Raw genomic sequence first — 26662 nt, 5'->3', positions numbered from 1 at the left:
TAATCAAATTAGATCAATTAAGAATCAGATTCGAATCCAATTCGAATCAGATTCGAATCCAGTTCGAATCAGGAGCTAAGGTTTGCAACACCTGCTAGGATGTTTATCTTGCAAACATGATCTAATCCAATTAGACTCTTGATAAGTTTTCTTGTGTGTGACCCATTGGGTTCCATACTTAGCCAGCAATAGGTGTGAGTGCGAGTTGACCCAACTTGATTAGAACTCTTCTAATCGATTTAAGTCCAAACTGCGCGAATCCGAACTTAACAATTAGAATCCTTTCTAATTGGTGACCGAATTAAACTCTTTAATTCGATCAAACCTATAAGACAAGATTGACGTCTAGCAACGTGTCATGTCTACCCGAAAAATATGAAATTTGGTGGAAATACCAAAAATACCCTTCAGTGGCAAGTTACCATGCAATTCAATCCTTTAATCAAACTGCATCCCAAATATGTATATGAGTATGAATATATGTCAAACTCAATTTCATATTCATATTTTTCTCAATCTTTTAATGATAATTCAAATAATGAAACATTAGAAACTCTTTCTAATTTTCATTCTACTTTGATCAAAGGCTTTCTGAATTATCATATGATTAGAATAAATAGGATGCTATCTTCTCTTACTAGAAGTGATTAATTCCTTGTTGACCTACTCATAATCTTCGTACACAATCCACCATATCCAGAAGACCTCGTACATAACTTATTGTCATGAATGAATGTAAACCAAAACATAGGTTCATGTGCACAAGATACCATGGTGATCTCAGGTCAAAGGATCAGTTGCACAACTCCCACTAAGAGAATCATCTTTTGACATGTAAGTAAGACTTCATAAGATTTCTCTTTGTAGGTCAATTCAGTGAACTCATTCTTCTAATGAGCACCCATATCTTTGTATTAGTGTCTCCACACAAATGATTGTGAGATCAATCATCCTCTGCATCGAGCATACATAAGACATGCCAGTCTTTCCGGTAATCATTGATCCCCGACTCAATGTACCAATGACTGGAAATATTTAAGATTAGGATTTTAGAATTTTAAGTCTCACTAGTATGATCTCATCATAGTCTTAAAACCATTGCCCTAATCTAAGGAGTTTATCATAAATATAATCAACAGCATATGATAAAACATAATGCCTTTATTCATATTTAAATGTCATGTACATGATTTGGACAAATCAAAAGAAAAATCCTTCGCAATACATATTGCGATTGGCTTGTAGGGCATCTACTCTTTCATCATCTTCAGCCGGAGACAAAGTGTGTCGCGAAGAGGCTAGCAAGTTGTTCAAAGGAGTGGATGGACTTAAGCCGAAGCTCGAAGAACCAGAATTGTGCTGCCTTACGAAGGGTTGTAGGGAACGTCTTGCAAAGCATGGCGTCGGTGGCTTCGTGCAGTATCATGGGCGCCTTGAAGCTCTCAGGTGATTCAGAGGATTTGAGGTGCCATCGTATGGCTCTATTTGAAGCATCTTGAACTGAAGTGGGATCGGTTCCTTCATTATCTACCTAATGAAGGGAGGCTCAAAGAAGAAGTTGAGGTCATTGTTCGCCCTCGGAGTCTGTCCTTTGAATGCTTGAATCTGTTGGACCATCTGCTCGATTCTTCTATTAACGTCGGCGTCCCGCTAGGGTGGGGGCTCCACCTGATGGGAAGGCAAGAGTTTTGAAGTGGAGTTTTTCAATAAAGTGGGGGCTTGGACCATGCTGCTTCCCATCCCGTCCGAGGCTACTCCTCTGGGTGTGTCGACTCTAATGCGACCGCTCAGCATCTTGGCCTTGAGATCGGTGGCTGACCAGGCGCATGCGATGTGCCGGCGATTGAGAATGGTGGCTGGGCTGGCCGAATTCCTATGGGACCAGCTCCAATCAGGCCACTATTTGCTACAAGCCTTGGATCGCCGCGGTCAACGCCTGCACCTGTTGAGCGAGCAGGTTGAACTGCTTATTGTCCATAGACGCGGCAAGTTATTCCGGTGGAGTAGGTTTCAAGCTGTACAATGACCCTTGAGAGGTCAGAGTGCGGTGTTGCTAAGCACACGATGTACCGTGGGCTCCTCGCGACCTCATGTTGATCGTCTCTTCCTTCGATTGATGTTGATGTAGCTGGGGGTAGCCCTTCCTTTAGGGCCAATCTGTTGCTGCTGATCCAATCTGAGGTCAGAGCACAGCTCGATCGACCCTGAGGTCGGCTTGATATGAGCTTGGCAAGCTGGTTGGGGTATTGGGTGCTGGGCTCCTTCGGATATGGCCTATAAAAAAGTTCGCTTGTTGGAGAGTTTCCGGCGGGGATCCTTCGATGCTTAAGTGAGAATAAAGAAGCAATAATATGGAAGGGAGAGATTTCCGCAGGTAGCAGTTCACGGCGAGGAATGAGGAATGAATGTCATACCTGAGGTCTCCCGGGCCGCCGCTTTATATAGAAGAGCCCATTTTGTCATTACCTGATCTGACGTGGCGTGCAATGATGGCTATGTAACGACAGATAGTACAACCTCGATGTGGAAGCCAGTCCGCATGGGCATCGGGCAATGCTGGTGGGGCAAAGGATGTGGATTGCTATGACTGCAGGCTGCTAGAGCTGTCAATTGTTAGGACAATCAGTCTTTGTCGACACGTGTTGATTGCTTTCCTCGGCTGATGGCTCCTTTTCGGTCGGAACCAAATCGCTCATCTTGGTTGGTTAGATGCTCGATTCGTAAGAAGATTGTTCTTCTCAGTTCTTCGCCGAGGTATATGGTAGGTCCAGTCCAAAATTTAAGTGCGTAATATTTCTTCCATCAAGCGGTGCTGAATTTTATACTTTTTCAGATGTCAAGCGCAATGCGAATGCGAAGGTCCTGGCTTTTTACTTTTGTTCTGGCCCGCATGCAAAAGGAGCAAACTCAGTGGAGCAAATTCATGCGGTAAAATATTTAAAAAATCCCACTCTAATGGAAGGAAAGTATCAGATACAAAGAATGATCCACGGTTGCATTGCGCCACGCTTACTTCGAGAACTGTGCTGTTGGGTGACGCAAGAAGTTCGGGTGACGCAAGCAATTCGGAGTTCTTTGCGTTGGATGGCGTCTACACGGCTCTCAAAGCAATTCAAACTCTTAAATCATCCGGTTGCACGGATCACGAAGTGCGTATTTTTCAATCCAACGGTCGATTCGCCCCAAAGAAAGTGCATCATTCTTTCGCGCGAAAGATACAACCCCTGTCCCATCCTTTCGCGCGAAAGATGCTGTCCGAACCTGAAGTTTTGGGGCCACTCCCCTCTGTGCTCCCCAGCTCACCGGAAAATTCTAGAAGAGAAAGTACGACTTACCCCAATCCTCGTCCCTCCGACCAACCAAATTCTCCTATAAATAATGAGCTCTTCACTCTGCCTCTATTATTCCATCTCTTTCCTCTCCCCAAACACATCTCCGAGCAAAAATGACCCTGTTCTCCGTTCTCGCCGTCCCCTCCTTCAAGAACGCAAGTGGCCCCGGAAGCGGCGAGGTAAACCAATCCTCGCTCTCAAATCCATATCCCAATATTTCGGCAGCTCATTTGTTTCTAATCTTCTACTTTTCAGGTGGACTGCGCCGAAGACATCGAGGGCCAGCCGGCGAAAGCGGCGGAAGCCGAGATGGATCCCAGAACCCGGCAGAGCTGCACTGAAGTCCATGAGGTAGATTGCTTCTTGTCCCGTGTCGTTTATGTCTTGCTTTAGAGTGATCCGATCCACTTTCCCCTCTAGCTGTTGATGGTAAGAATGGTTGACAATTAAGTATCGTAAAAGTGATATGCAAGGCTAAGTGAACATTTTTTTTTTGTTCATATATGCACCCATGCTATTTGTTGCTATTGGAATTTCCATAATACAAAAATGCATACATAAATGCTGATTTGGCATAATTTGCATATGTATATATCATTTTCTACATTTTTTTGAAGTCAAAGAGGGCTTTGTTGCCTTCCTTTCCCCTCTAGTTGTTGATAGTAAGAATGGATGACAATTAAGTATCATAAAACTGATATGCAAGGCTAGCTAAGTGAACATATTTTTTTTTGTTCATATATGCACCCATGCTATTTGTTGCTATTGGAATTTCCATAGTACAAAAATGCATACATAAATGCTGATTTGGCATAATTTGCATATGAATATATCATTTTTTACAATTTTTTTAAGTCAAAGAGGGCTTTGTTGGCTTCCTCTGGCAGCACGATCATTCACAAGCTGAAACATCTTGTGGCGGAGGAGCTGAGCGCCCCATGGCTCTTATGCTTCAGACCGTTCTTGAAGAGGCGAGTCAGTACCATAATCACACCGGCAACAATCCATTAGATCAAGTACTCCGGATAAATTTTATGTTATCCACTTCTTTTCTTGTTTAAAGCAGTATGTTCTGAAGAGACATATAATGACTTGAAGTTATCTTTGACAGCAGCGAGATTTTCCTGCAGCAACCACTGGTAGAGGTGCGCCCGAAACAGCCGAAGTTCATACAGCAATCAATATAAATTCAGAGGCGGTATGGTGAACTTTGAAATATATAAGCAACCTAGTTTTTTTTGCAAGTTCTCTTTATCAGCATTCAGCAATATGATAGTTCTCATATCTGGTGGTGTATAATTTAGCTTTTGACATTCCAATTTTTGTAACAACTCAGGACTTCACCCAAAAAGACTAACCAGAAAATACTTTTGGGTTCTTTAGTTCTATATAAATATCCAAAATATCTCCGACGAATAATCGATGTAGAATTAAACACACACCCGCAAGGATTCTCACATACTTTCTTCATTTAAGCTCCAGCGTCCTCATCAGGCTAAGGATCCAATGAAAGAAACTTGGGAGAAATAATAACACTATAAGCGGAAGAAAAGACAATCATATATAATACGGACTGACCTCCAGCCATAGTTGTTTAAGCTGATTAGAGAACCAAGAGATTAGTTGGATAAAATCCCAGCAAACCTCACAACCCTCACTGTCTGTATGGAGAGTAAAGGATAGAGTTTTCAGCCTAGTCTATTTCCCATAAGTATGTGACCTAGTGGATAATCACAGGCAATTTTATAGACAGGCCAAGACCCATATCCACCTGAATATCTCACCCACTTTCCTTCCATCAAGGAAGTGGAGATACCCACTCAACGTTAACTAGCCCTCAACGTTAACATGATCTAATTGAGTGGTTACAAGCAGTTACGTTAAAATCTCAACTCCCAGATATGATTTTTGAATAAAATAATACTATTACATAATTATAATAATTTAAAAACTAGATGTGGCATGTGGGCCACGTTAAGCCTCCTACATGGAGACGTATGCTTATATTCTCCCACTTGGCTCACATGGCACATCTAAAAGACTGTATGGGTTGAGAAATTCAAAAACCGAATATATATGGCCACCAATTACAAACTGCTCAAAATTTATTCTTAATTAGAAAGATAAAACACATGAATCATGGCGGTTATGTCTTCACTTAGTAAACATTTCCTTCCATGTATTATAATGTTTTATTCACTCTAAATAAGATCTTAATGTGGTAATTCTTTATGAATGACTTCCAATAAGTCACTCGGGGTCTAAATGTCCCAATGGACAATATTAGGAGCAAAACTATATGTGCACAAATAAAACTACTTTTATTGACAATAAGCAAGTAAGACAGAAATTAAGAAATTAAGCATCAAATGATCCAAGTAATCCCATGCTCTCTACATGTTGTGTATACACATTTATTGAGAGCCCTTTTGTCATAGGATCTGCAATCATTAAGTCTGTACTTATATGCTCAACGGCCACTTCTTGTTTCTTTACTCTTTCTCTGACAGCTAGATACTTTATGTCAATATGTTTGCTTCGGCTCCCACTTTTGTTATTCTTTGAGAAGAAAACCGCTGCCGAGTTGTCACAGTAAATCCTCAATGGCTTGGATATTGAATCCATAACTTGAAGCCTTGTGATAAAATTCCGTAACCATTTCGCCTGTGAAGTCGTTTCAAAGCACGCTATAAACTCTGCCTCCATGGTAGACGATGCAACTATCGTCTGTTTGGCGCTCTTCCACGATATAGCACCTCCAGCTAGCATAAAGACATATCCTGAAGTGGATTTTCTAGAATTTTGACATCCAGCAAAATCTGAATCTGAATATCCAACCACTTCTAGATTGTCTACATGCTTGTAAGTGAGCATGTGATTCTTGGTTCCTTGTAGATATCTCATAACCTTTTTGGCAGCCTTCCAATGATCCATTCCTGGATTACTTTGATATCTGCCTAGCATTCCCACGGCAAATGCTATGTCAGGTCTTGTACAGACTTGTGCATGCATCAAACTGCCAACTGCTGATGCATAAGGAATGTTTTCCATTTCTTTCTTTTCCAAGGCATTTTTCGGACATTGACTTACACTGAATTTATCACCTCTCAGTATGGGCGCTGCATTCGGTTTGCATTCATTCATCTTGAATTTCTTCAGAACTCTTTCAATGTAGGATTTATGAGACAATCCTAATGTCTTTTGAGATCTGTCTCTGTGAATCTCTATGCCTATGACATAAGAAGCTTCACCCAAGTCCTTCATTTCAAAGTTCTTCAAAAGAAACTCTTTAGTATCATGCAACAATGCCCAATCATTGGTTGCAAGCAGGATATTGTCAACATACGGGACTAAGAAAATAAACTTGCTCCCACTAATCTTGAGGTATATGCAATTATCCACGATGTTTTCCGTACCCATATGAAGTGATAACATCGTGAAATTTTAAATACCACTGTCGGGATGCTTGCTTTAGTCCATATATAGACTTTTTTAACTTGCAAACCAAATGATCACCTTGATCAGAACAAAATCCTTCTGGTTGTTTCATGTATACCTCTTCTTCAAGATCCCCATTTAGAAAAGCTGTTTTCACGTCCATCTGATGTAGCTCTAAATCAAAATGAGCTACTAATGCCATGATTATTCTGAATGAGTCTTTCTTAGAAACTGGGGAGAAAGTGTTATGGTAATCAATGCCTTCTTTCTGTGTAAAATCCTTGGCTACCAGTCTGGCTTTATATCTTTCAGTGTTACCATTTGAGTCTTTCTTGGTTTTGTAGACCCATTTGCAGCCTACAGCTTTATTTCCCTTAGGTAACTCAACAATATCCCAGACTTGGTTTTTAGCCATAGAGTCCATTTCTGCCTTCATGGCATCATACCAAACCTTTGAATCTTCCCCACTCATGGCTTGTGAAAATGAGATGGGATCATCCTTGGGTCCAACATCAAAGTTAGACTCCATTAGGTACACAAGGTAGTCACCAAAAATGGCAGATCTTCTTACCCTTGAAGATCTCCTTAGACCTTCAGTCTCACCCATACCAAGTGGGTGTTGAACTTCAGGCTCTATGTTGACTTGTTCCTCTTGAGGTGGAGGTGGTGGTGGTGGTTGTTCCTCCAAGAAATCAAGTTGATTTTCTTGGAAGATAACCAACTTACTTTTGTCCACGAATACAGTATCTTGATTCCGTGCTTCCTCCCACTCCATCTTTCGAGGAATGGTACTCCCACTAGTGTCAACATTTTCAATGAACTTTGCATTTCTGGCTTCAACAATTCTAGGAGTGTGTGAGGGACAATAAAATTTATAGCCCTTAGATTTTTCTGCATAGCCAATGAAATATCCACTGACTGTTCTGGGGTCCAATTTCTTTAAATGTGGGTTATATATCTTGACCTCAACTGGACAGCCCCATATGTGCAAACGTCTCAAACTTGGTTTCCACCCTTTCCATAGCTCAAACGGCGTTTTGGGAACCGCCTTAGATGAAACTCTGTTTAAGACATACACTACGGTTTTTAAGGCCTCACTCCACAAAAATAAAGGAAGATCATTGTTTCTCAACATACTTCTTACCATATCCATGAGGGTACGGTTTCGCCTTTCAACAACACCATTTTGGTGAGGTGATCCCGGCATAGTATATTGGGCAATGATACCCTCTTCTCTAAGAAAGTCTGCAAATGGACCCGGTCTTTGCCCTGACTCTGTGTATCATCCATAATATTCACCACCCCTATCTGATCTGATAATCTTAATTTTCTTTTCTAACTGTTTCTCTACTTCCTTCTTATATGTTTTAAAAGCATCTAGTACTTCAGCTTTATCAAACAGAAGGTAGAGATACATATAGCGTGTATGGTCATCAATGAATGAGATAAAATATCTCTGACCATTTAGACAAGGGGTACTGAATGGACCACAAATGTCAGTGTGTATAATCCCAAGTATTTCATTATTCCTCTTGGCACCTTTACTGGTCTTGTTGGTTTGCTTTCCCTTTATGCAATCCATACAAGTACCAAAGTCAGAAAAGTCTAGAGCCTTGAGTACTCCATCATTAACCAACCTTTTCATTCTCTCTATGGAGATATGACCTAATCTCTGATGCCACAATGTAGAGGATGACTCATCAACAATGGTACGTTTAGTACCAACATCATGCATGGTTAGGAGACTTTGCTCATAGGCAGGATCTAAGTTCAATTTATACAAACCATTAAGTAAAGTCCCAGAGCCTATGGCAAAAGAATTTTTAGATAAAAAGAGGTTTGAGCCAATAAAATTAAATTCATAACCAAATAGTGCCAACCTAGATACAGAAACCAAATTTCTAGAAAATGAAGGAACATAAAAAGTATTTACAAGGTCCAAAACATAGCCATTTTCTAAAATAAGTCTAAAAGTCCCCACAGCCTCGACATGCGAACGCATCCCATTTCCTGAATAGATGCCTTGTTCACTTCCCATCGGCTTCCTTAGGCTGAGAAAGCCCTGCATGATATTAACAACATGAATTGTGGTTCCCGAATCAATCCACCATGTATTATGATGAGCACTAATGAAATTAGATTCATAACACAAAAGAGCATTGAGACTACTTTTTTTTCAAGCCATTGCTTGTATTTCAGACAATCTTTCTTTTGGTGCCCCTTTTTCTTGCAGAAGAAGCATGCATCCTTATGGCCACGTCGCTTGAATGACGCTTTCCCATTCTTCCTCCATTGCTTAGTATCAGCACCTTTGCCTTTCTTTCCTTGTCCCCTTTGATGAGTGACAAAATTAGCACTCTCTAGATTTTCATGCTTCAACCTCTCCTCTTCTTGCACACACATAGTCAGAAGTTCATTAACGGACCATTTTTCCTTATGTGTGTTGTATGATATTTTAAATGGTCCATATTCTGCAGGGAGAGAGTTGAGTATGAAATGAACAAGAAAAGACTCTGAAATCTCAATCTCTAAGGACTTGAGTTGGGCTGCAATGTCCCTCATCTCCATTATGTGCTCACGCACACTCCTAGATTTGTGATGTTTCATCATTGACAACTTGTTCATCAGGGTGCTAGCCAATGCCTTGTCAGAACTAACAAATTGCTCTTCAATGGCCTTTACGTAGTCCTTTACCTTATCACACTGTGGAATAGAACCTCTAATGCTCTTGCTAACATGTGCCTTGATGAGCATTAGGCTTAAACGATTGGATCGCTCCCATCGCTCATAGCCCATCCTTTCCACAGCGGGACTTGATTCCGTGGGCAGAGGTGGCTCATCCACACAGAGTGCTAAATCAAGGTCCATACACCCTAATGTCAAAAGGATTTTGTCTTTCCAGTCCGAAAAATTTTCACCATTCAAGGTTGGAATATGAGAATCATTGTTCAAAAAGGAATTAGCAGCAACTGCAATAACCAAGAATAAAATTAATGCTTTGAAACAATAACTGTAATTTGAATCAACCAATGTCAAATTCAATAGCAAAATCTAAACCTTCCTGTGGGTAGAGGCTGCAAAATGCATTAGATTTGCTTATAGCTTTTATGATAAGACTAATGGTTTTTTTTTTTTAAGTACTTTTGAAAAAGGAACGCTACACCTGTGGGTATTTAGTATTTCCTTTTTTAATATTTAAACCACTATCTTATTCCAATTAAATCACCCAAATGATCACCTCCCTGTAGGGCCAAGTAACCACTTACAATGACTTAATTGCAATATGGATTGCCATTAGTGTAAATATCATGCAACATCTAGGTGTCATAAGATGCTGTGGCTAGTCTTAATACACAATGATGTTCATGTCCTTAATATGGCCTTATCCAATATTTCAAAAATCTTTTATGCTTATGCAGTCATTTAAAATATGTTGATGCACAATAAAACCATACATCTCAAATAATCCGAAGTGCATAGTTTATCATGGCGTGTACAACAGAACATGAGCAAGACTGTGACAATAGTCCTATAGGATATTTGTATAACCCCTTTGCACACAGTACCAAAGGCACACTAAAAATCTAGCAAAGTGAAGCCACATAAGCATGGAGATATAAAATGCACACGTTCGCAAAATAAGAGCAAATGTCAATCTCATCTACATTTATTTCTCTTAAACAGAATGCAATGAATTCGGCATTTTGAATTACGCATGGCACCAGCACACCAAGCAAGCAGATAAGTAATCGGTGTGTACAAATATTTATATGCAGACTTCAAAATGAACTTAATGCTACTATCAACACATATAGGCAATAATAGTTGCCGTGAAATTCGTTATGTATTGGAGTCCACATCATATTTAGCTTCTTAAAATTCAAGTGCCAATAGACTGTGTTGATATGTGATAATGACTGTCACATATAATCTTCATATATGATTCCAGCATAGTCAATTTGAAATTCGAAGCCTTTAATTTATCAAACACATTGACAAGCTTATAGGCATATGGAAATTGATAAATGTCTCAGTATTGCAACATGCATTCAACTAATATTTCTCAAGTCAATGTTGTATTTGAACTTTGCTTCTCTAAAGTTTTGATATCACCAGAACGTTAGCCCTCAAGGATTTCGCCTAAAACCAGATTTCTTTAACACAGCAAAATTCTAATTGAACAGATAATCATAAATAGAAGAATAGATAATCATGAATATGTGTATTTGATGCAAGCTGAAATACACCTCCCTAATACATGAATAGATAATCACGATAAAGTGCAATCAAACTCAAAATTCACGGTATTTGTCCAATAAATCATGACACTTGCTAATATCATAAGTTTATCTCAATTTAAAGATAGAGTTGATAAATTTAAAGTACTACAACTCTATCATTACGTGTAAAAGAATATAGGTGGTCAATAAACTAGCAAGTCATATCAAATGAAACACAGTAAACAGAGGCAAATCAGTGATAATTTTTATAAGCTAGCTCTCAGATAACAAGACCACAAATTTCTATTAGAAGGATAAACATGCTGGGCCATAATAGAAATCACAGATGCCTTTGTTTAATAGAGTGCAAGAAGTAAAAAAGAAAAAATTTGTTTGATTCTATCACCCTATCCAACAATTGATAAATGCTTGCAGGTACTTTTAGATGTAATCCACCCTTTGACTAAACAACATAGCACGGAAGCAGGCTCTGATACCAATAATGAAAGAAACTTGGGAGAAATAATAACACTATAAGCGGAAGAAAAGACAATCATATATAATACGGACTGACCTCCAGCCATAGTTGTTTAAGCCGATTAGAGAACCAAGAGATTAGTTGGATAAAATCCCAGCAAACCTCACAACCCTCACTGTCTATATGGAGAGTAAAGGATAGAGTTTTCAGTCTAGTCTATTTTCCATAAGTATGTGACCTGATGGATAATCACAGGCAATTTTATAGACAGGCCAAGACCCATATCCACCTGAATATCTCACCCACTTTCCTTCCATCAAGGAAGTGGAGATACCTACTCAACGTTAACTAGCCCTCAACGTTAACATGATCTAATTGAGTGGTTACAAGCAGTTATGTTAAAATCTCAACTCCCAGATATGATTTTTGAATAAAATAATACTATTACATAATTATAATAATTTAAAAACTAGATGTGGCATGTGGGCCACGTTAAGCCTCCTACATGGAGACGTATGCTTACATCCAAAATCATTCAAATCTAATCACAAGCACCACCGATCGGTCTGTGATCAGCCCTCATGAATCTATGCTGCAGTGCCCTCTACTCTATATAGGCTATAGGTGGAGTCTTCTCTGATATCATTTGTACAACCCAAGACCTCACCCAAAAAGACTAGTCGGAATGTACTTTTGGATTCCTTAATCCTGTATAAGTATCCAAGATTTCTTCGGCAAATAACCAATGTAGGACTATGCACACGTTTGTATGGGTCCTCATAATTTTTGTACAATGTTATTCTTACTACTGAATTTGTCATGTTAAATAGCTCTATATAGAGGTTTTTGGTTAGTTATTCCTCTCACCCCACTACTGGATAATATGTACTAAAACAAAAAAAAAACTCCATACTGTAGTCCTTTTACACTTTTGCTAGCAATATTCATATTACCAGAAAACTGATGATGATTTATTTTTTCTGACTTTTCGTGAAAATTACCTATGTAAGATCTTCCAAACCCCACCTAGAAGAAAAGAAAGAAAGAAAAGTAACAAGATGAAAATAAAGTGAAATATTGTGGACCACAATAAATGACGAATCTAATCTTGTGGGTGACCTTCACCTGAGTCATGGGAAACAAGAGTTCATATTTATGGTTCTCGACTAAATCTGAGAAAATTGTTTCTTAGGATTGTTGTTTGAAATCTAGTTAACTATATCTAGTAATTACACCTATGAACTCATAAACTACCTCTAGTTCAGCTGGTTGAAAATTTATAACCCCTCCAATATGATAAAGACAATGAACTAAAATAATGAACTGTGTTAATATGAATATTAACAATAGTGCAACATTTGATAAAACATTATTTCATGAATAAATAAAATCTATAAATAAATAAACTAATAAACAAATATATTGAAATACTCTTTTCATCTAGGATTGTCTTCTCCATTATTTGGATTATATGTAAAAACTTGGATTCCTCTCCAACCATCTTCCTGGTCGAATTTGGCTATGGGCATTTTTGGATGCTTAAAGTTGGACGGATTACTCCGCCCAGAGTAGTTATCCAGTGGACCCTAGAAAAATCTTGGAGGTCTATTGTGATAAGGACCACATGGAGAGTTGGTGTGACTCTCCTCTAGAGTACTATTATGATCCTAACGTCTCCGAATCACATCAACGCTCCACCAGATTTTAGATATCGATATGCATTTTGTACTTTGAATACATTAAAATTCATTCAATACTTAAATATGTTGTACTTTGTATTTTTACTTATAAATATATTGATTAGTCATTTGGTCTTCTATTATTCCATTTTATGATAACAAAAACATCAAAAAAGCATCAAATATGTGTCAAAACAGGATTAGATTAGAAATTAGCAAAGAATTATATTACATTTTTTAACCACAAATAAAAAAAATTGAGAAAAGAAAAAAAATAATAAAAAAAGAAAATGGCATACCGGTCAGCCGACCGGTATGTCAAGACATGTACTGAACCGATATTGGTGGCCAACCAGTATGAGTCTCAGTACTGGTTCAGCTAACATTGCTTTGGAGAGATTGAAAACTAGGTTTCTATTAAAAGATGGCCACAGATCTATGAAAGCATCCCTCTAGGGGTTGAGCACATTTATGTAGAAGAATGATTCTTTTTATTATTCTCTGATTTTTTGGCTTAAGTTGCTCTTACTAGAGACACTGTTTCTGTTGAAAGATGCTAAGGCAATCGGGAAGCATATAACATTGCTTTTTATTCAATCTTTCATTAGAGTATTGAGCACATAAAAGTGAATTAATAGTATATTTATGACAGCGGTGTGAAACAAGATCTAGTCACACCATTCACTAAGTCTTAAGATCATGCGACTGATCTCAGTGAAAGGACTTAGAAATTGTACAATTGCATGCCATAACTATTCATGAAGTATTCATGCTTTCATGTTCTCACAACTATTTAATTAAATACTTGAATAATTAATTATTTCATTTGTTGTCTCTCATGCTTTTATAATTTTTTCACACGTAACAATCTTCTAAATGTAGACAAATGTAGGTGTATATCATACTTTCTGAAGTCACCTTTTTATTTTTTATTTCCCAAAAATTTCTGCTTTCTTATCACCTAAAGAAATTAAGGGCTTATTTGAGTGCATGTATCTACAGAAGATTGGTTGTTCCTTTTCAGAGAAAATGATTTATTTCTGTGTCTAAAATCAGATGTAGTCATAGTTCTATCTTGGCTTATAAGCAGTCAAATCAATCATTATTTTTTCAAATTACATTTGGATTTAATATACATCACCATTTATGCTAGCTTGTGTCCTGTTGTTGATGCTTTCTCTTTTATCTTTTGTTACTTGAATGTTCATTAGTACTTCTTGTGATGAATCTGAAACTGGAGCCACTTTATCCAAATGCTAGGATGGACGAGCACTGAGAAGAGAGGAGAGGCATAGAGAGACAGAAGAAGAAGAAGAAGAGAGGAAGCGCAACTTAAAATTTTCTTATTTTTCAACTGGCATTGCTGGTGCTGGAATCCTAGGCTTTTTCTCTGGATATCTCGGAGGTCAAATGGGACATGGTCATACAATCCATCTCAAGGTCTGCACCTTCTTCATGCTGGTCACCTTCCTATGTGGAGCCAGCATGCTGCTTCCGACGTGCCTCTGTCGTAGCCACCGTGTCTCTATTAAAACCTTCAGAAGCCTCAAGTACACAACATTGGGGTTTCTAACACTTACAATGTTTGATGTTTCCTTTCTTTTCCTAAAGACTTTTGCCATTCTTGCATTTGTTCCGGCATTGTTTGTTGTGATGATCGCATTCCTTATGGCTTTAGGAAGTAATGGGTCTCCATGGAGTTGTTACCAAGGTAATATTTCGATCATTTATCCTAAGCTGTCTGAAACATTTGGATGATGTAGAATTGCATTGTTCTCAATCCTTGCCTACCGTAAATTAGTATGTAAATTGATCTGTTACACGAAAAGATTCATGAAAATTAGATTAAGATTGTTCATGAAAAATAACAGCATCGATATGTCACATCTCCCACCTCAAAATTACTATTCGAGGGCATGAACAGCCACTGCATACTTACAAAGAATGACCCTTATAAGCATGCAAGGCATTCTACCTGTCAATCAATACCATATAATTTTGGAAAATACTATATTCCAAACACATACGGTCGAGTTTACTAGAAATAACTATTATACTTACATCCCAAAGCTTACAATATTTAAACCATGCATACATAATTAACGTATATCACATTATTATATCAACTGATCCAAGGACTATATCTACCAACTACAAGCCGGCCTTGCCTCCATGTACATGCACTAAAAGGCCAATACTCGCCACCCAAAATTAGATTCTTGGATCTAAAAAATATATATAAAGATTATGAGCTTAATCAAATCACTTTATAGAATTAAATCAAATTAATTATAGAATGTGGCTTAATCAAATCATATAAACAAGATACATTGGTACAAGTAATTTTATAACAATCAATTCATGACAAATTTTTATATACTAATATATGACATTTTATCTTTTCAATACTATACATGGAATGAATGGATCACTGAAACTAGAGTAAAATTATTTAAGTCTCAAGATTATACTATGTACATTTTCATATATTGATACATCAGTTATACACATTCTTATACTTAGGTATCTGATTTATAATTTATGTTATACAGTCAATGGCTACGGCTGCATTTAGCCTCTATAGCATAGGTCATGCCATGTTTACCCCCATGGCAGGGTCACTATATTTAACTCCTATGGTTTGGGTTTTCAATCAAAATAGTGATCACGCGACCGCATTTAGGCCTTATGGCTTAGATCACGCCATGCTCATCCCTATGACAAGGTCACGCGGCCACATATATCTCCTGTGTGGCAGGGTCACGCCATATTTAACCCCATAATGAGGTCGCCACGCTTACCCCAGTGGTGGGGCACGTAATCAGATCTGGTTCTATACGTAGTCATGTTCAGAGCCAAGTAACACATATATGCATACATATATAATTGAAACATTTCTTTCTTTTTGTGAATCTAGCTTAAAGTGTACCATCAAATATACAATGCTCATGATTTTGTATGTCTGATCCAATCATAATGGGTATCATCATACAATTTAATAACATAGTCGCCATCACTGATTAATTAACCATATTTATTGAGACTTCATACATAATTAAATTTGAATTTACCATAATAACTTATACCATTTAATTACAAGATAATTACCAATTATTTTTGATTAATTAATTTAAAGTGGAAATGTTGCTTACCTTGAAGAGATGTCTACCATCCAACAATTTAAGCACCTCACTATTCCTCGAAACCTAAATATTCCAAAATCATATGCACGTATCAATTTAGTATCACGATAATGTTCTAGAATTAATTTCTAAAAATCCCCCAAAATTCTAAATCTTTTCTAGAATTTTTAAAAATTTTAAAATGTCAGTTTCTACCCTAATTATCATATAACAGGGAATTTGAGCCACTAACCCTTTTTTGTATTCGATTATAGGGCGGGATGTGAGAGTTGGCACTTATAGGGTGGGACATGACTCACATGAGAGTTGGCCCTGTATAGATCTTTTTAGGCCTAGCTAAGACAGAGAGAGGGCAAAAGAGAGTGGTAGAAAAAAATCCCCTTGCCCTCCAACACATGCACAGGTGGGAATATATATATATATATATATATATAGAGAGAGAGAGAGAGAGAGAGAGAGAGAGAGAGAGAGAGAGAGAGAGAGTGGGAGAGAGAGAGAGAGAGAGCGCATTGGAAAGAGAGAGAGAGAACATAGGAGAGAGAGGGTTTCGGGTCGGAGTGAGGAAGAGCAGAAGAAGAAGAAGAAGGGAAGAAGGAGAGGAAGAAAAGGAGAACAGAGGGAGGGCATGTGAGACCAAGAGTCGGAAGGAGATGGTGAAGGAGAAGGCGGCGGGCGGCAAAAGGTGCAAGAAGGTGTCCGATGTACGATGTGTATAACAAAACTATGATGATATATGATGTGCATCTCGAGACTGTTACTATGATGATATACATGAAATTGAATTATTACACGATTAAAACTTGATGTGCATGCTGGTATTGCTTATATGTGTGTTATGTAAATATATACTGGATCTATTAAGCATTTATTCAATTACTAGATTGTTGATGTATAAATCTTACTATTTTTCTATTAGCTATATATTTGCTAAAAATTATTTTTCATCTTCATGCCGGTATGCGTACGTGAAGGATTCTTAATGGGCAATGAAGCTTATATCTCTTGTTGCAAATTTTTTTTAGAGTTACAAGAAGCCTAGTTTCGGATGGGTTTAGGCATAGTTAGATAGTTGATTTTCTAATACTAGATGAATATCTAAAATTTTGTAATTGAATGAACTTTGCTTTCGATAATGGTGGAATTATTTAGTTAGAATATTATGACCAAATTTTATAATTTAATTTGATTTCTGGTGTTATTATAATTGCTTTCATCATATAGGCCTTGCATGATCTCAAATAGCAAAAAGTTAATACCCCTTATAAATTATATTAGGCACTGACTAGAAGCTGCATTTTCGGCGGTGAATCGCATAACCAGCAGTAAACAATTCCAAACTGAATAATATTCGGCACCAACTAGAAACTGTTTCACTGAATCAAGTAGGCTAACGGTCCCCAGTCCCCATCTTTGCTAGTAATACGCTCTCACAAACATTTAAGGGATAGAAGTTCTTAGCAACAAGCATGTAACCCTATCTTCTTCGATGATTTTTATAGAAGAGCTCAAAAACAAAGTATTCCAATTGCAGCCAGGGAAACAAGGACATGGATAGAGAGGGAAAAGGGCAGATTGAAGAGGAAAGAGGGAAACGGCACAATCAACTGTTTAGAAAATTAACCATTTGGAAGCCATTGTGGCAACTAGAGAGTCTTAGCATATATTTCATAGAGAATCCCTTCATATGCTAGAAGAAAGAAGGTAAGAAAATAATAATAAAAAAAAAAGTAAGGATACACCTCATGTGCGTATAAATTTTTTTTGTTACATAGGTGACTCACACAATAGATATAGGTACAATTTAAAAAAATTTAAAAAAAAAAAGAAGATAGTGCAAAAAAAAAGAGGCAAATATGTAGTTTTTTTAGATAAACTTTTTAGAGTGATGAGTCACATAAAAGGCCATCCAGTTTGCAGCATTGTTCATCTCTCTATAGATATATATATAGTCCGATAAGCCTATAATATTGTTCATCTTTTTGTAGAAATGTGTAGCCCGGTAAAAAAAATATACTCATTTAAAAGTCTAAATGTCGTGAAACAATCGCATCTTATCGGCAGCGCACCTCAGACCTTAAATCTCTTGGGGTCACACTTGTGATAATTGGGACCCGGTTCCGTTGCCCGTTTTCTTCCGTCTCCTCTATTTCTTCCCTTCAATTCCACCATCGAAGTGAAGGACACCACCCCCGATCACCCTCTCATCCTCCTCTCCCTCCTCCTAAATCTCCTGTCCGAGCGCCATCCATTTCCCCTCGCCGGATCCCGAGATCCGACCCGAGCCGTTCTGCCTCCCCTATTTGAGGAAAACCCTTCTCCCTCTTTTCTTCTTCCCCGGCTCTCCCATTCTTCTCCTCGTGGGTGGCTCGTTGACGCCGCAAGCTCACTGCATCCCGCCACACGGGTGGTGGTCGATCCCAAGCACCGGCTCGGTGGTCTTGTTTTCCTATTCTCCTCGACCGAACTACCATTTCCTCAGGTCTTCCTTTCTCCGGCCACTGCTCGCGTGGCCAGCGCCCTCTCCGGCCTCGCCGTCCGTCAGATGGCTGATCTGGGATCATCTTCTCTCGTACCCTGTTCCACGGTCGAGACCTCTATCTAGGGTTGGATGCCCTCAGACCACACTGCCTTTGTATTTTGTCCTTTGAGACCGCTTGATCCGGCCGTCTGCCGCAGTTTCCATCACCGCTGGCGGCTCCTCCTCTCTCAGGCGCTGAAGGCCGATGGGGTAAGCCTCTGCCTACCCTGTAGGAGTGCCATGGGTCGCAAAGAGGGGGCCTCGATCACCATTCCTCTGAGCTCTCTCTCTCAACCTTAGATTGCATCTCCACCGTTGAATCCTTTAGACTCCAAATTCACCGTTAGATTTCCATATTGATCGCTACTAATCGACCTTGATCTAGACTGAACAGATTGAGCCTTGTTCCTCCTTAGATCTGACCATTGGAGAGGTGCTGGACACCACTACTTGGTGAGTCTTGACCACTTTTGTGCTCCTCTCTAATTTTGGCGATATTAAACTTTGTAAGCGAGCAGTCATACTAGGATCTCTAATTTCGGTAAATTTCAAATACTCCTCATTAATTTTTTTGGATAATTTGATCTAAATTAAGAAGAGTTTGGATACTTAAAATTTAAGATCAATTTCATTCTAGACATCCTAAATTATAATAATTATTAGCATCAGGGTTTATTGGAAATTTTAGGTTATATCTGCACCGATGGGCATCATTAGCTTGGTGGTTGGAATTGGTAGGAAACCTCTTACATGTACACATGTTATTACTATATGTATTTTGTATCGATTGTTTAACTGCATATTTATGAAGTGAAATTATTTTGAGTTACATTCATCATCTTATGGTCATGTTTTGATGGCATAATTGATTAAATGGATTAAAAACTAGGATGAGATAGAAATTAATTAAAAAAGGGTATTGGACTAGCCACGTTAATTATAGATAGTTAGCCACGAGCAGAAATGTGGTGTATGAATAGCCAATAAGCCAACTATGGATAGGAACGTTGTATATGAATATCCAACTATGTAGATGTATGAATAGCCAGCCATGGGCAAGAATGTGGTATGTAAATAGCTAGCCACAGGCAGGAGTATGGTATAATTCATCAATTACGAGCGGGAGCACGGCCGTAGCTAAGTCTAATACCGAAAAGATGATTGGACATTCTGAGATTGTCACTGGGTCTTACTTGAATTAATCGATGAGAAGATACATAATTGAAAATACAGTTTAGATAATTACTATTGTTAGCATATTTTGATGCATATTTGGTTTATTAGATGGCATCCATATTTGATTATTGCTCATGTTATGATATATACATGTCTTGACATTATGCTCTATATTTCAATGGCTATGTTAATTATTTCATGTATATCATTGTATTATGTGATATTGATGTATTTGCATTGGGGATTTCTTATTGAGTTGGTTAGTTTATGTCAGTTGTTTGATGATTTTTTTTTTTCAGAGCCTCATGATGCATAGCTTTTGATGGAAGTTGGTCCATTTGTGAGCGATAACTGAAGTAATAGTATTTTCATATACCACAATAATATGTATTTGGATTGTTTTATATTGTAATTATATAATATTAATGTTACTTACTCTACTTTTGGAAAGATAAATTATTTTGTAAATCATCCAATACATCTTGTATATTTTTTTGGATCTTATCTTAGGGAGTATGTGGCAGTGTCATCCGGCCGATTTGCATGATGAGTTGACTTACACGATGTGTAGGCCTGATGTGCAGCAAAGAGACTATACAGGCCTGAAGAGTGGTGGAGAGACCAACTCACTCCTCCGTTTGGTGATGGGATACAAGTGGGAGAGTCATCCTTTGTGGCTCTCCATGTTCTATATCACTTTGTGTTTACCGTCACCTCCATTGACACTGATTACATTTCTACTTCATTTCTTCCTGGTAGAGCCAGGATTAAAATAAGAAATACAAATTATAACATGCTAGGTGGCTACATCTATATATGGCTGATAAATCCTCACTCCTTTATATCTCTTTGTTATCCATGTCGAATAGGGGTAAAAGTGCACAGAATGGTATCTATCCAAATTCTTTTTCATATTCGAATATATTTGAATATAGATAGAAATTTAAGCATCCGACTAATATCCGTATTGATGGGGGGCAAAATGGATCGTCCAGCCTACAGCTAAAAAGCCGCCCAGTTTTGGCCCAATAAACGCAAATGCCGAGCGGTTGAATCCTCACTTCGGCCTAGAATCAGCTCGGCTTCGGACTCCGCCAAAAGCTTCATCGACTTTAGATGTTCGCCGACTCCCCCGATCAAGTTCAGGGTGTCTCCAGTGTTCGCCGACCCATCCCAACCAAGCTTGGGGCGCCTACTTCAGTGGTACGCCCCGACCCTCGAGCTCGGGGTGCTCCACTGAGCACACCTCGGAATCCGAAAAGCCGAGTTACCCTCAGCACCCGTCTAACCGACCTCGCCAGACGCATGACGCAACCTCTCAACAGGCTCGGCCTCGCCAACAACCGCACCCACATGCGTGCCTACGCCCTCCTACGTGGCCATACATTATAACACCACCGTGCCACGCCTCCATAGCCGGCCTTCAATAGTCAAAGGATGGCACCATGACTACTCCAGCCATATCCTACTGCGACTGTCAATACTTTACCGTTCTCGAGAACGGACAGCACCACACGCTACCAACCAACCTTAGCTGCACGCCATTCGGCTCAGAGCCACGCCCCTTCATGATGAGGGTGGACAGTGCCTCTGCCACCTGGGCCTCTCCACGAGGACTGTAAATAGCCCGGTCAGGTAACTTCTAAGGGACTCTTGGCTGGACCAAATTTACCCCACTCTAACTTGATCGTTGGAGGGCCCTCACTGAAAACACCGATGAGGCTTTGTGCAGGTCCGCCGCCGTCGCGCAGGAGGTGGCTCCCATCTTCTTCTTCCAACAACCAGCGGCTCCCTCAACTCCACCGGCATGGTCACCCTCGGGCCAAATTTGAACCACAACATTTCTGGCGCTAGAGAAAGGGTCTGAGCCGTGACTGCGAAGATAATGAGCCAGGGAGCCCCAAACGCGTCGAGCAGCCGAAAATCAGTGCTCGACTGTTCCCTCCAAAGCCCACCCACTGCACCGTATGTACCGGCAGACCAAACTTCTCAAATCTAGCCAGAACAGTTTTATTTGCTCGCCCAGCAAGTCCAAGCTCTAGTTGTGGTTATTCAAACCCTTCATCCGGCTGGAGCATCATCAATCGCTGAACTCGACAGGAAAGTCGAGGAAGCGGGGCGACAAATCCAGATGCTTTGGGACCAGGTTGCGGAACTCCGCAAAAAGCGCTATCGATCGAGGACTAGGTCCCCTGGAGGTTTGGAAGACATGTCTCCCATCGAAGTTTTGAGGAGTACACTCCTCTCACGTCTTCCTGGACCGAGATCCTCACGGAAATTGAGGGTTGCGGCTACCTCCAATCTCCTCCAAAGATGCGACCATCCAAGTCGCGGAAGCATTTGGGCAAATACTGCCGCTTCCATAGGGATCACGGTCACGACACAAAGGATTGTTACCAGCTCCGTGATAAGATCGAAGTGATCGTCCGCCAAGACCTCCTGAGTCGGTTCGTCGGTGGATCGACCGACAGAGCGGAGCTCGATGGACAGACTTCGGGACCATCTGACAGGCCCGCTGACGGACGCCCCAGCATGGGTACTATCTACGCCCCGCCTACGCATCTTATGCGTTAACGCCGCCTTGGCCCCAAGGGCCCAAGAAGAGGCCACACTCATCGGCTCGGGACTGGCGACTCGAGATGTAAATTACTTTTCTAGGAAAGGACCTAAGCCTCTCCAGGTTAGGGCTTTCTTTTTACAAACCGTGTAAATTAATGAAGTTATCCTCCAAAACTTTCCCAAGGCATCTTTGAAACCCCCGTGGGCTTGACGCGCTCTAGATGCCCTAGCAGCATGAGTGATATGCCGAAAAATCTATAAAGTCACCCCTACAGGACTTAGCGAGAGCCCGAAGGCCTCACAACTGCAGGTTCTATCTATAAAGTCGCCCCTGGAGCTCGCCTCGGGGCACCCTGCAGGACTTAGCGAGAGCTCGAGGGCCTCGTAACTACAGGTCCTATCTATAAAGTCACCCATGGAGCTCACCTCGGGGCGCCCTGCAGGACTTAGCAAGAGCTCGAGGGCCTCGCAACCATAGGTTCTATCTATAAAGTCACCCCTAGAGCTCGCCTCGGAGCGCCCTACAGGACTTAGCAAGAGCTCTATAAAGTCACCCTTGGAGCTCGCCTCGGGGCGCCCTACAGGACTTAGCAAGAGCTCTATAAAGGCGCCCCTGGAGCTCGTCTCGGGGTGCCCTGCAGGACTTAGCGAGAGCCCGAGGGCTTCGCAACTGCAGGTGCTATCTACAAAGTCATCCCTCGAGCTCGGCTCGAGATGCCTTGTGGCGTTAACGGGGAGCCGAGGAAGAGCACCCCCATCTGCAGGATTCTACAAGTATGTGTTGATCTGAGTAGGGGGTATCTACAAAGTCATCCCTCGAGCTCAGCTCGGGATGCCATGCGGCATCAACAGGGAGCCGAGGAAGAGCACCCTTGTCCGCAGAATTCTACAAGTATGTCTCTGATCTGAGTGGGGGGCATCTACAAAATCATCCTTCGAGCTCAGCTCGGGATGCCCTGCGGCGTCAACGGGGAGCCAAAGAAGAGCACCCCCGTCTGCAGGATTCTACAAGTATGCCTCTGATCTGAGTAAGGGGGCAACTGCCGAGTTCGTTTAAATCTCGAGTTGGCATTAGCCCTCGAGTGGATTTTTATTCTCGGGTAGATGCTTATCTCCAAGCTCATTATTATTTATAAGTTGGCGTTGTCCGTCGGGCGGACTTCTAATCTCGAGTTGGCATTAGCCCTCGAGTGGATTTTTATTCTCGGGTAGATGCTTATCTCCAAGCTCATTATTATTTATAAGTTGGCGTTGTCCATCGGGCGGACTTCTAATCTCGAGTTGGCATTAGCCCTCGAGTGGATTTTTATTCTCGGATAGATGCTTATCCCCGAGTTCATTATTATTTCCGAGTTGTCGTTGTCCCTCGAGCGTACTTCTAATCTCGAGTAGGCATTAGCCCTCGAGTGGAGTTTTCTCGGGTAGATGCTTATCCCCAAGCTTATTATTATTTTCGAGTTGGCGTTGTCCCTCAGGCGGACTTCTAATCTCGAGTTGGCATTATCCCTTGAGTGGATTTTTATTCTCGGGTAGATACTTATCCCTGAGTTCATTATTATTTTCGAGTTGGCATTGTCCCTCGGGCAGACATCTAATCTCGAGTTGGCATTAGCCCTCGAGTAGATTTTTATTATCGGGTAGATGCTTATCCCCGAGCTCATTATTATTTTCGAGTTGGCGTTGTCCCTCGGGCAGACGTCTAATCTCGAGTTGGCATTAGCCCTCGAGTGGATTTTTATTCTCGGATAGATGCTTATCCCCGAGCTCATTATTATTTTTAAGTAGGCGTTGTCACTCGGAATCTCGAGTTGGGATTAGCCCTCGGATGAATTTCTACTCTCGGGTGGATGCTTATCCCCGAGCTCACCTGTATTCCCGAGTTGGCGTTGGCCCTCGGGCGGGCTTCTATCCTTAAGTTAATCTCTAGTCAGTTTCTTCCTCCTCCGATTTTGCACTATTAAACAAAGAGCTACAAGCTCGCTCCATATAAGGTTTATCTTTGAATCAGAGGTATATGCCGAGCCAGAAGACTTCTGCGAATGCCAAATGTGGCTCTTGCTATGTGAGATAGGCCTGGACCTAAGTTATGCAGTTCGGATCTCGACATCCAAGTATGAAGCAGGATGAGCTCAAATACTTGATCCAGGGCAAAACATATTGAAAGAAATATGAACTTCATTGATAAAGGCCAAAGGCCAAATACAAGGGTGCCCGACCTTGAGGTCGGATTAGCCACAAAGGGCCCAAACGACCAACTTCACAAAAATAAAACAAAAAAAAAATCAATCATCGTGGACGACTTCTACATTGGCGTCAGTTGTGGCCTCCATCCTAGTCGCGACCTCAGAAGCGCCGTCTCCGCTAGCCTCAGAGGCGGCCTCAGCTCCAACGTCGGCACCAGGAAAGGCTACTGATTCCATCCCATCGGCAGCTTGGGGGGCGATCTCTGGCCTTACCGCGGCATTGGCCTCCGCAGCATCCCCATCCGCCTCGGCAGCCCCGTCCAGGTTTGGCTCAAGGCTGCTAAGATCAACTCTAGGGAAGAACTGCTGGACTTCAAGGCGACAATTATCGAAGCCTTGAACCATGGCAGCAGCAACCCCTTTCGCCAGTTTGGCGAAGTACTCCTCCGACCGGCAAAACTTCTCGGCGGCCTCACGGGTGGACGACTCCACTAAACTCTCGAGCCGCCTGATTTTCAGCTCCCGTTCCTCCGCTTTGCCCTGAAGGCTGATCAGGGCGGCTTCAAGCTCGAAAATGCGGCTTGCAGCAGATGAGCGAGCCCGAAAATGCTGGGCCTCCATATCTTGGATCTTGGCGAGCCTGTCCTTTATCAGGACTTTGGTAGTCCGCACTTTCTTCTTGGCCTTCCGAAGCCATTGCGCGGTAGCTGCAGCCTTCTCTTCGGCCTCACGCCGCTGCTGCTCAATGACCGTCGCCCGATCTTCGGCCTCACGCCGCTGCTGCTCAACGACCGTCGCCCGATCTTCGGCCTCTTGCTACCGCCGCACAGCAGTTGCCACACAGCAGTTGCCGCCCAGGCTTTGGCCTCCTATTCTTCGAGCTCGGCACGCTCCATCCTCGGCCTGAGCACCCTTAGCTCCTTCCGATCGGCGAGTATGCTGGACATTAGCATGTCGACCACGTGAAGAGACTGGCACGAAAAGATAAAGTGTCAACAAAAATCGAGCATTCACAAAGGAAATAAATAAGGAACAGAAGGGTGGCATCACTCACCCGTACACTCGCCGAGTAGACGTGATGGACGAGGTCGCCAAGGTTCTCCTCCATCAGTGCGCGGTCGCGCGGGAGCATGATGTTGTGCATGAGCCTGCGAGCAACATCTTCAGATTCGAGGGCCGAATCGCTCTTAGGCGTGCGACGTTGATGCCGCGATTGTTCCCCGCCGGACTCGGAAAACATTGGCTCGACTCTTGCCAAGGCCGGAACCTCGGAAAAGGTCGCATCCTCAGTGCGCAACGGGACCATGGAGGGGACTGAAGTCCCGAGCCTACACCCTAGCTCGGGATCTGATCCGAATGGCTGGGTGATTGCTCCGACCTCCGGGACTTGATCGGCGAGTGCAACCGCTGCTTGGTCGGAAGGATCCCTTCCAGCCATCGACCGAGGCACCTCGGCCTCTTCCGCAATCCCCTGACTGGGTCCGACCTGGGCAGGGGTGGCGACCTCAAGCTCTCCTCGCTCAGTCTTGAGGCTAGAGGCGACTCTTGCTTTCTTCGGCCTTCCCTCAGGCCGGACCCCTTTGGGGGCGGCCCTCTTCTTCCTATATGCGGCCATCAGCATCTCGGTATTGAAGATCTTTCCTGCAATGTCTAGAGACAAAAGGTCTTATCAGAATCCGATATAAAAAGGAAGAAGAAAAAGCTAAACTACTTTTACCCTCGGAACGAGCTGGGCTCAGACCAAGATTCACTAAGTTCTCCTTGCTGAGCAGGTCAGGGAGCCGAGGAGTTTCTTTCAGTCCGAGCAAACTATCTAAGGTCCCCTGCTCGAACTGCGAAAACTACGAGAGCCTATTGTTCGCTGAAGCCAGCGGAAAGCTCCAGGTCGGATTAAATCCCCACGGCCGCTCGAAGAAAATAAAGAAAAAATTATCCT

General features: G+C 41.4%; 1 protein-coding gene across 1 annotated transcript; it reads left to right on the top strand.

Moving 5' to 3' along the window:
• The first annotated feature begins 3422 nt into the window (after positions 1-3422).
• On the top strand, positions 3423-5237 carry LOC120108892. Its single transcript, XM_039122614.1, has 4 exons — positions 3423-3511; positions 3588-3683; positions 4220-4348; positions 4444-5237. The coding sequence occupies exons 1-4, from the start codon at positions 3446-3448 to the stop codon at positions 4537-4539; spliced, it is 387 nt and encodes a 128-aa protein (XP_038978542.1). The 5' UTR covers positions 3423-3445; the 3' UTR covers positions 4540-5237.
• The last annotated feature ends 21425 nt before the right edge of the window (positions 5238-26662 follow it).

The sequence above is a fragment of the Phoenix dactylifera genome, unplaced genomic scaffold (assembly GCF_009389715.1).
Source record: "Phoenix dactylifera cultivar Barhee BC4 unplaced genomic scaffold, palm_55x_up_171113_PBpolish2nd_filt_p 001621F, whole genome shotgun sequence".
Lineage (NCBI taxonomy): Eukaryota > Viridiplantae > Streptophyta > Magnoliopsida > Arecales > Arecaceae > Phoenix > Phoenix dactylifera.
Note: the sequence above shows the minus strand (reverse complement) of the source record. Positions and strands in the feature narration are given on the sequence as shown.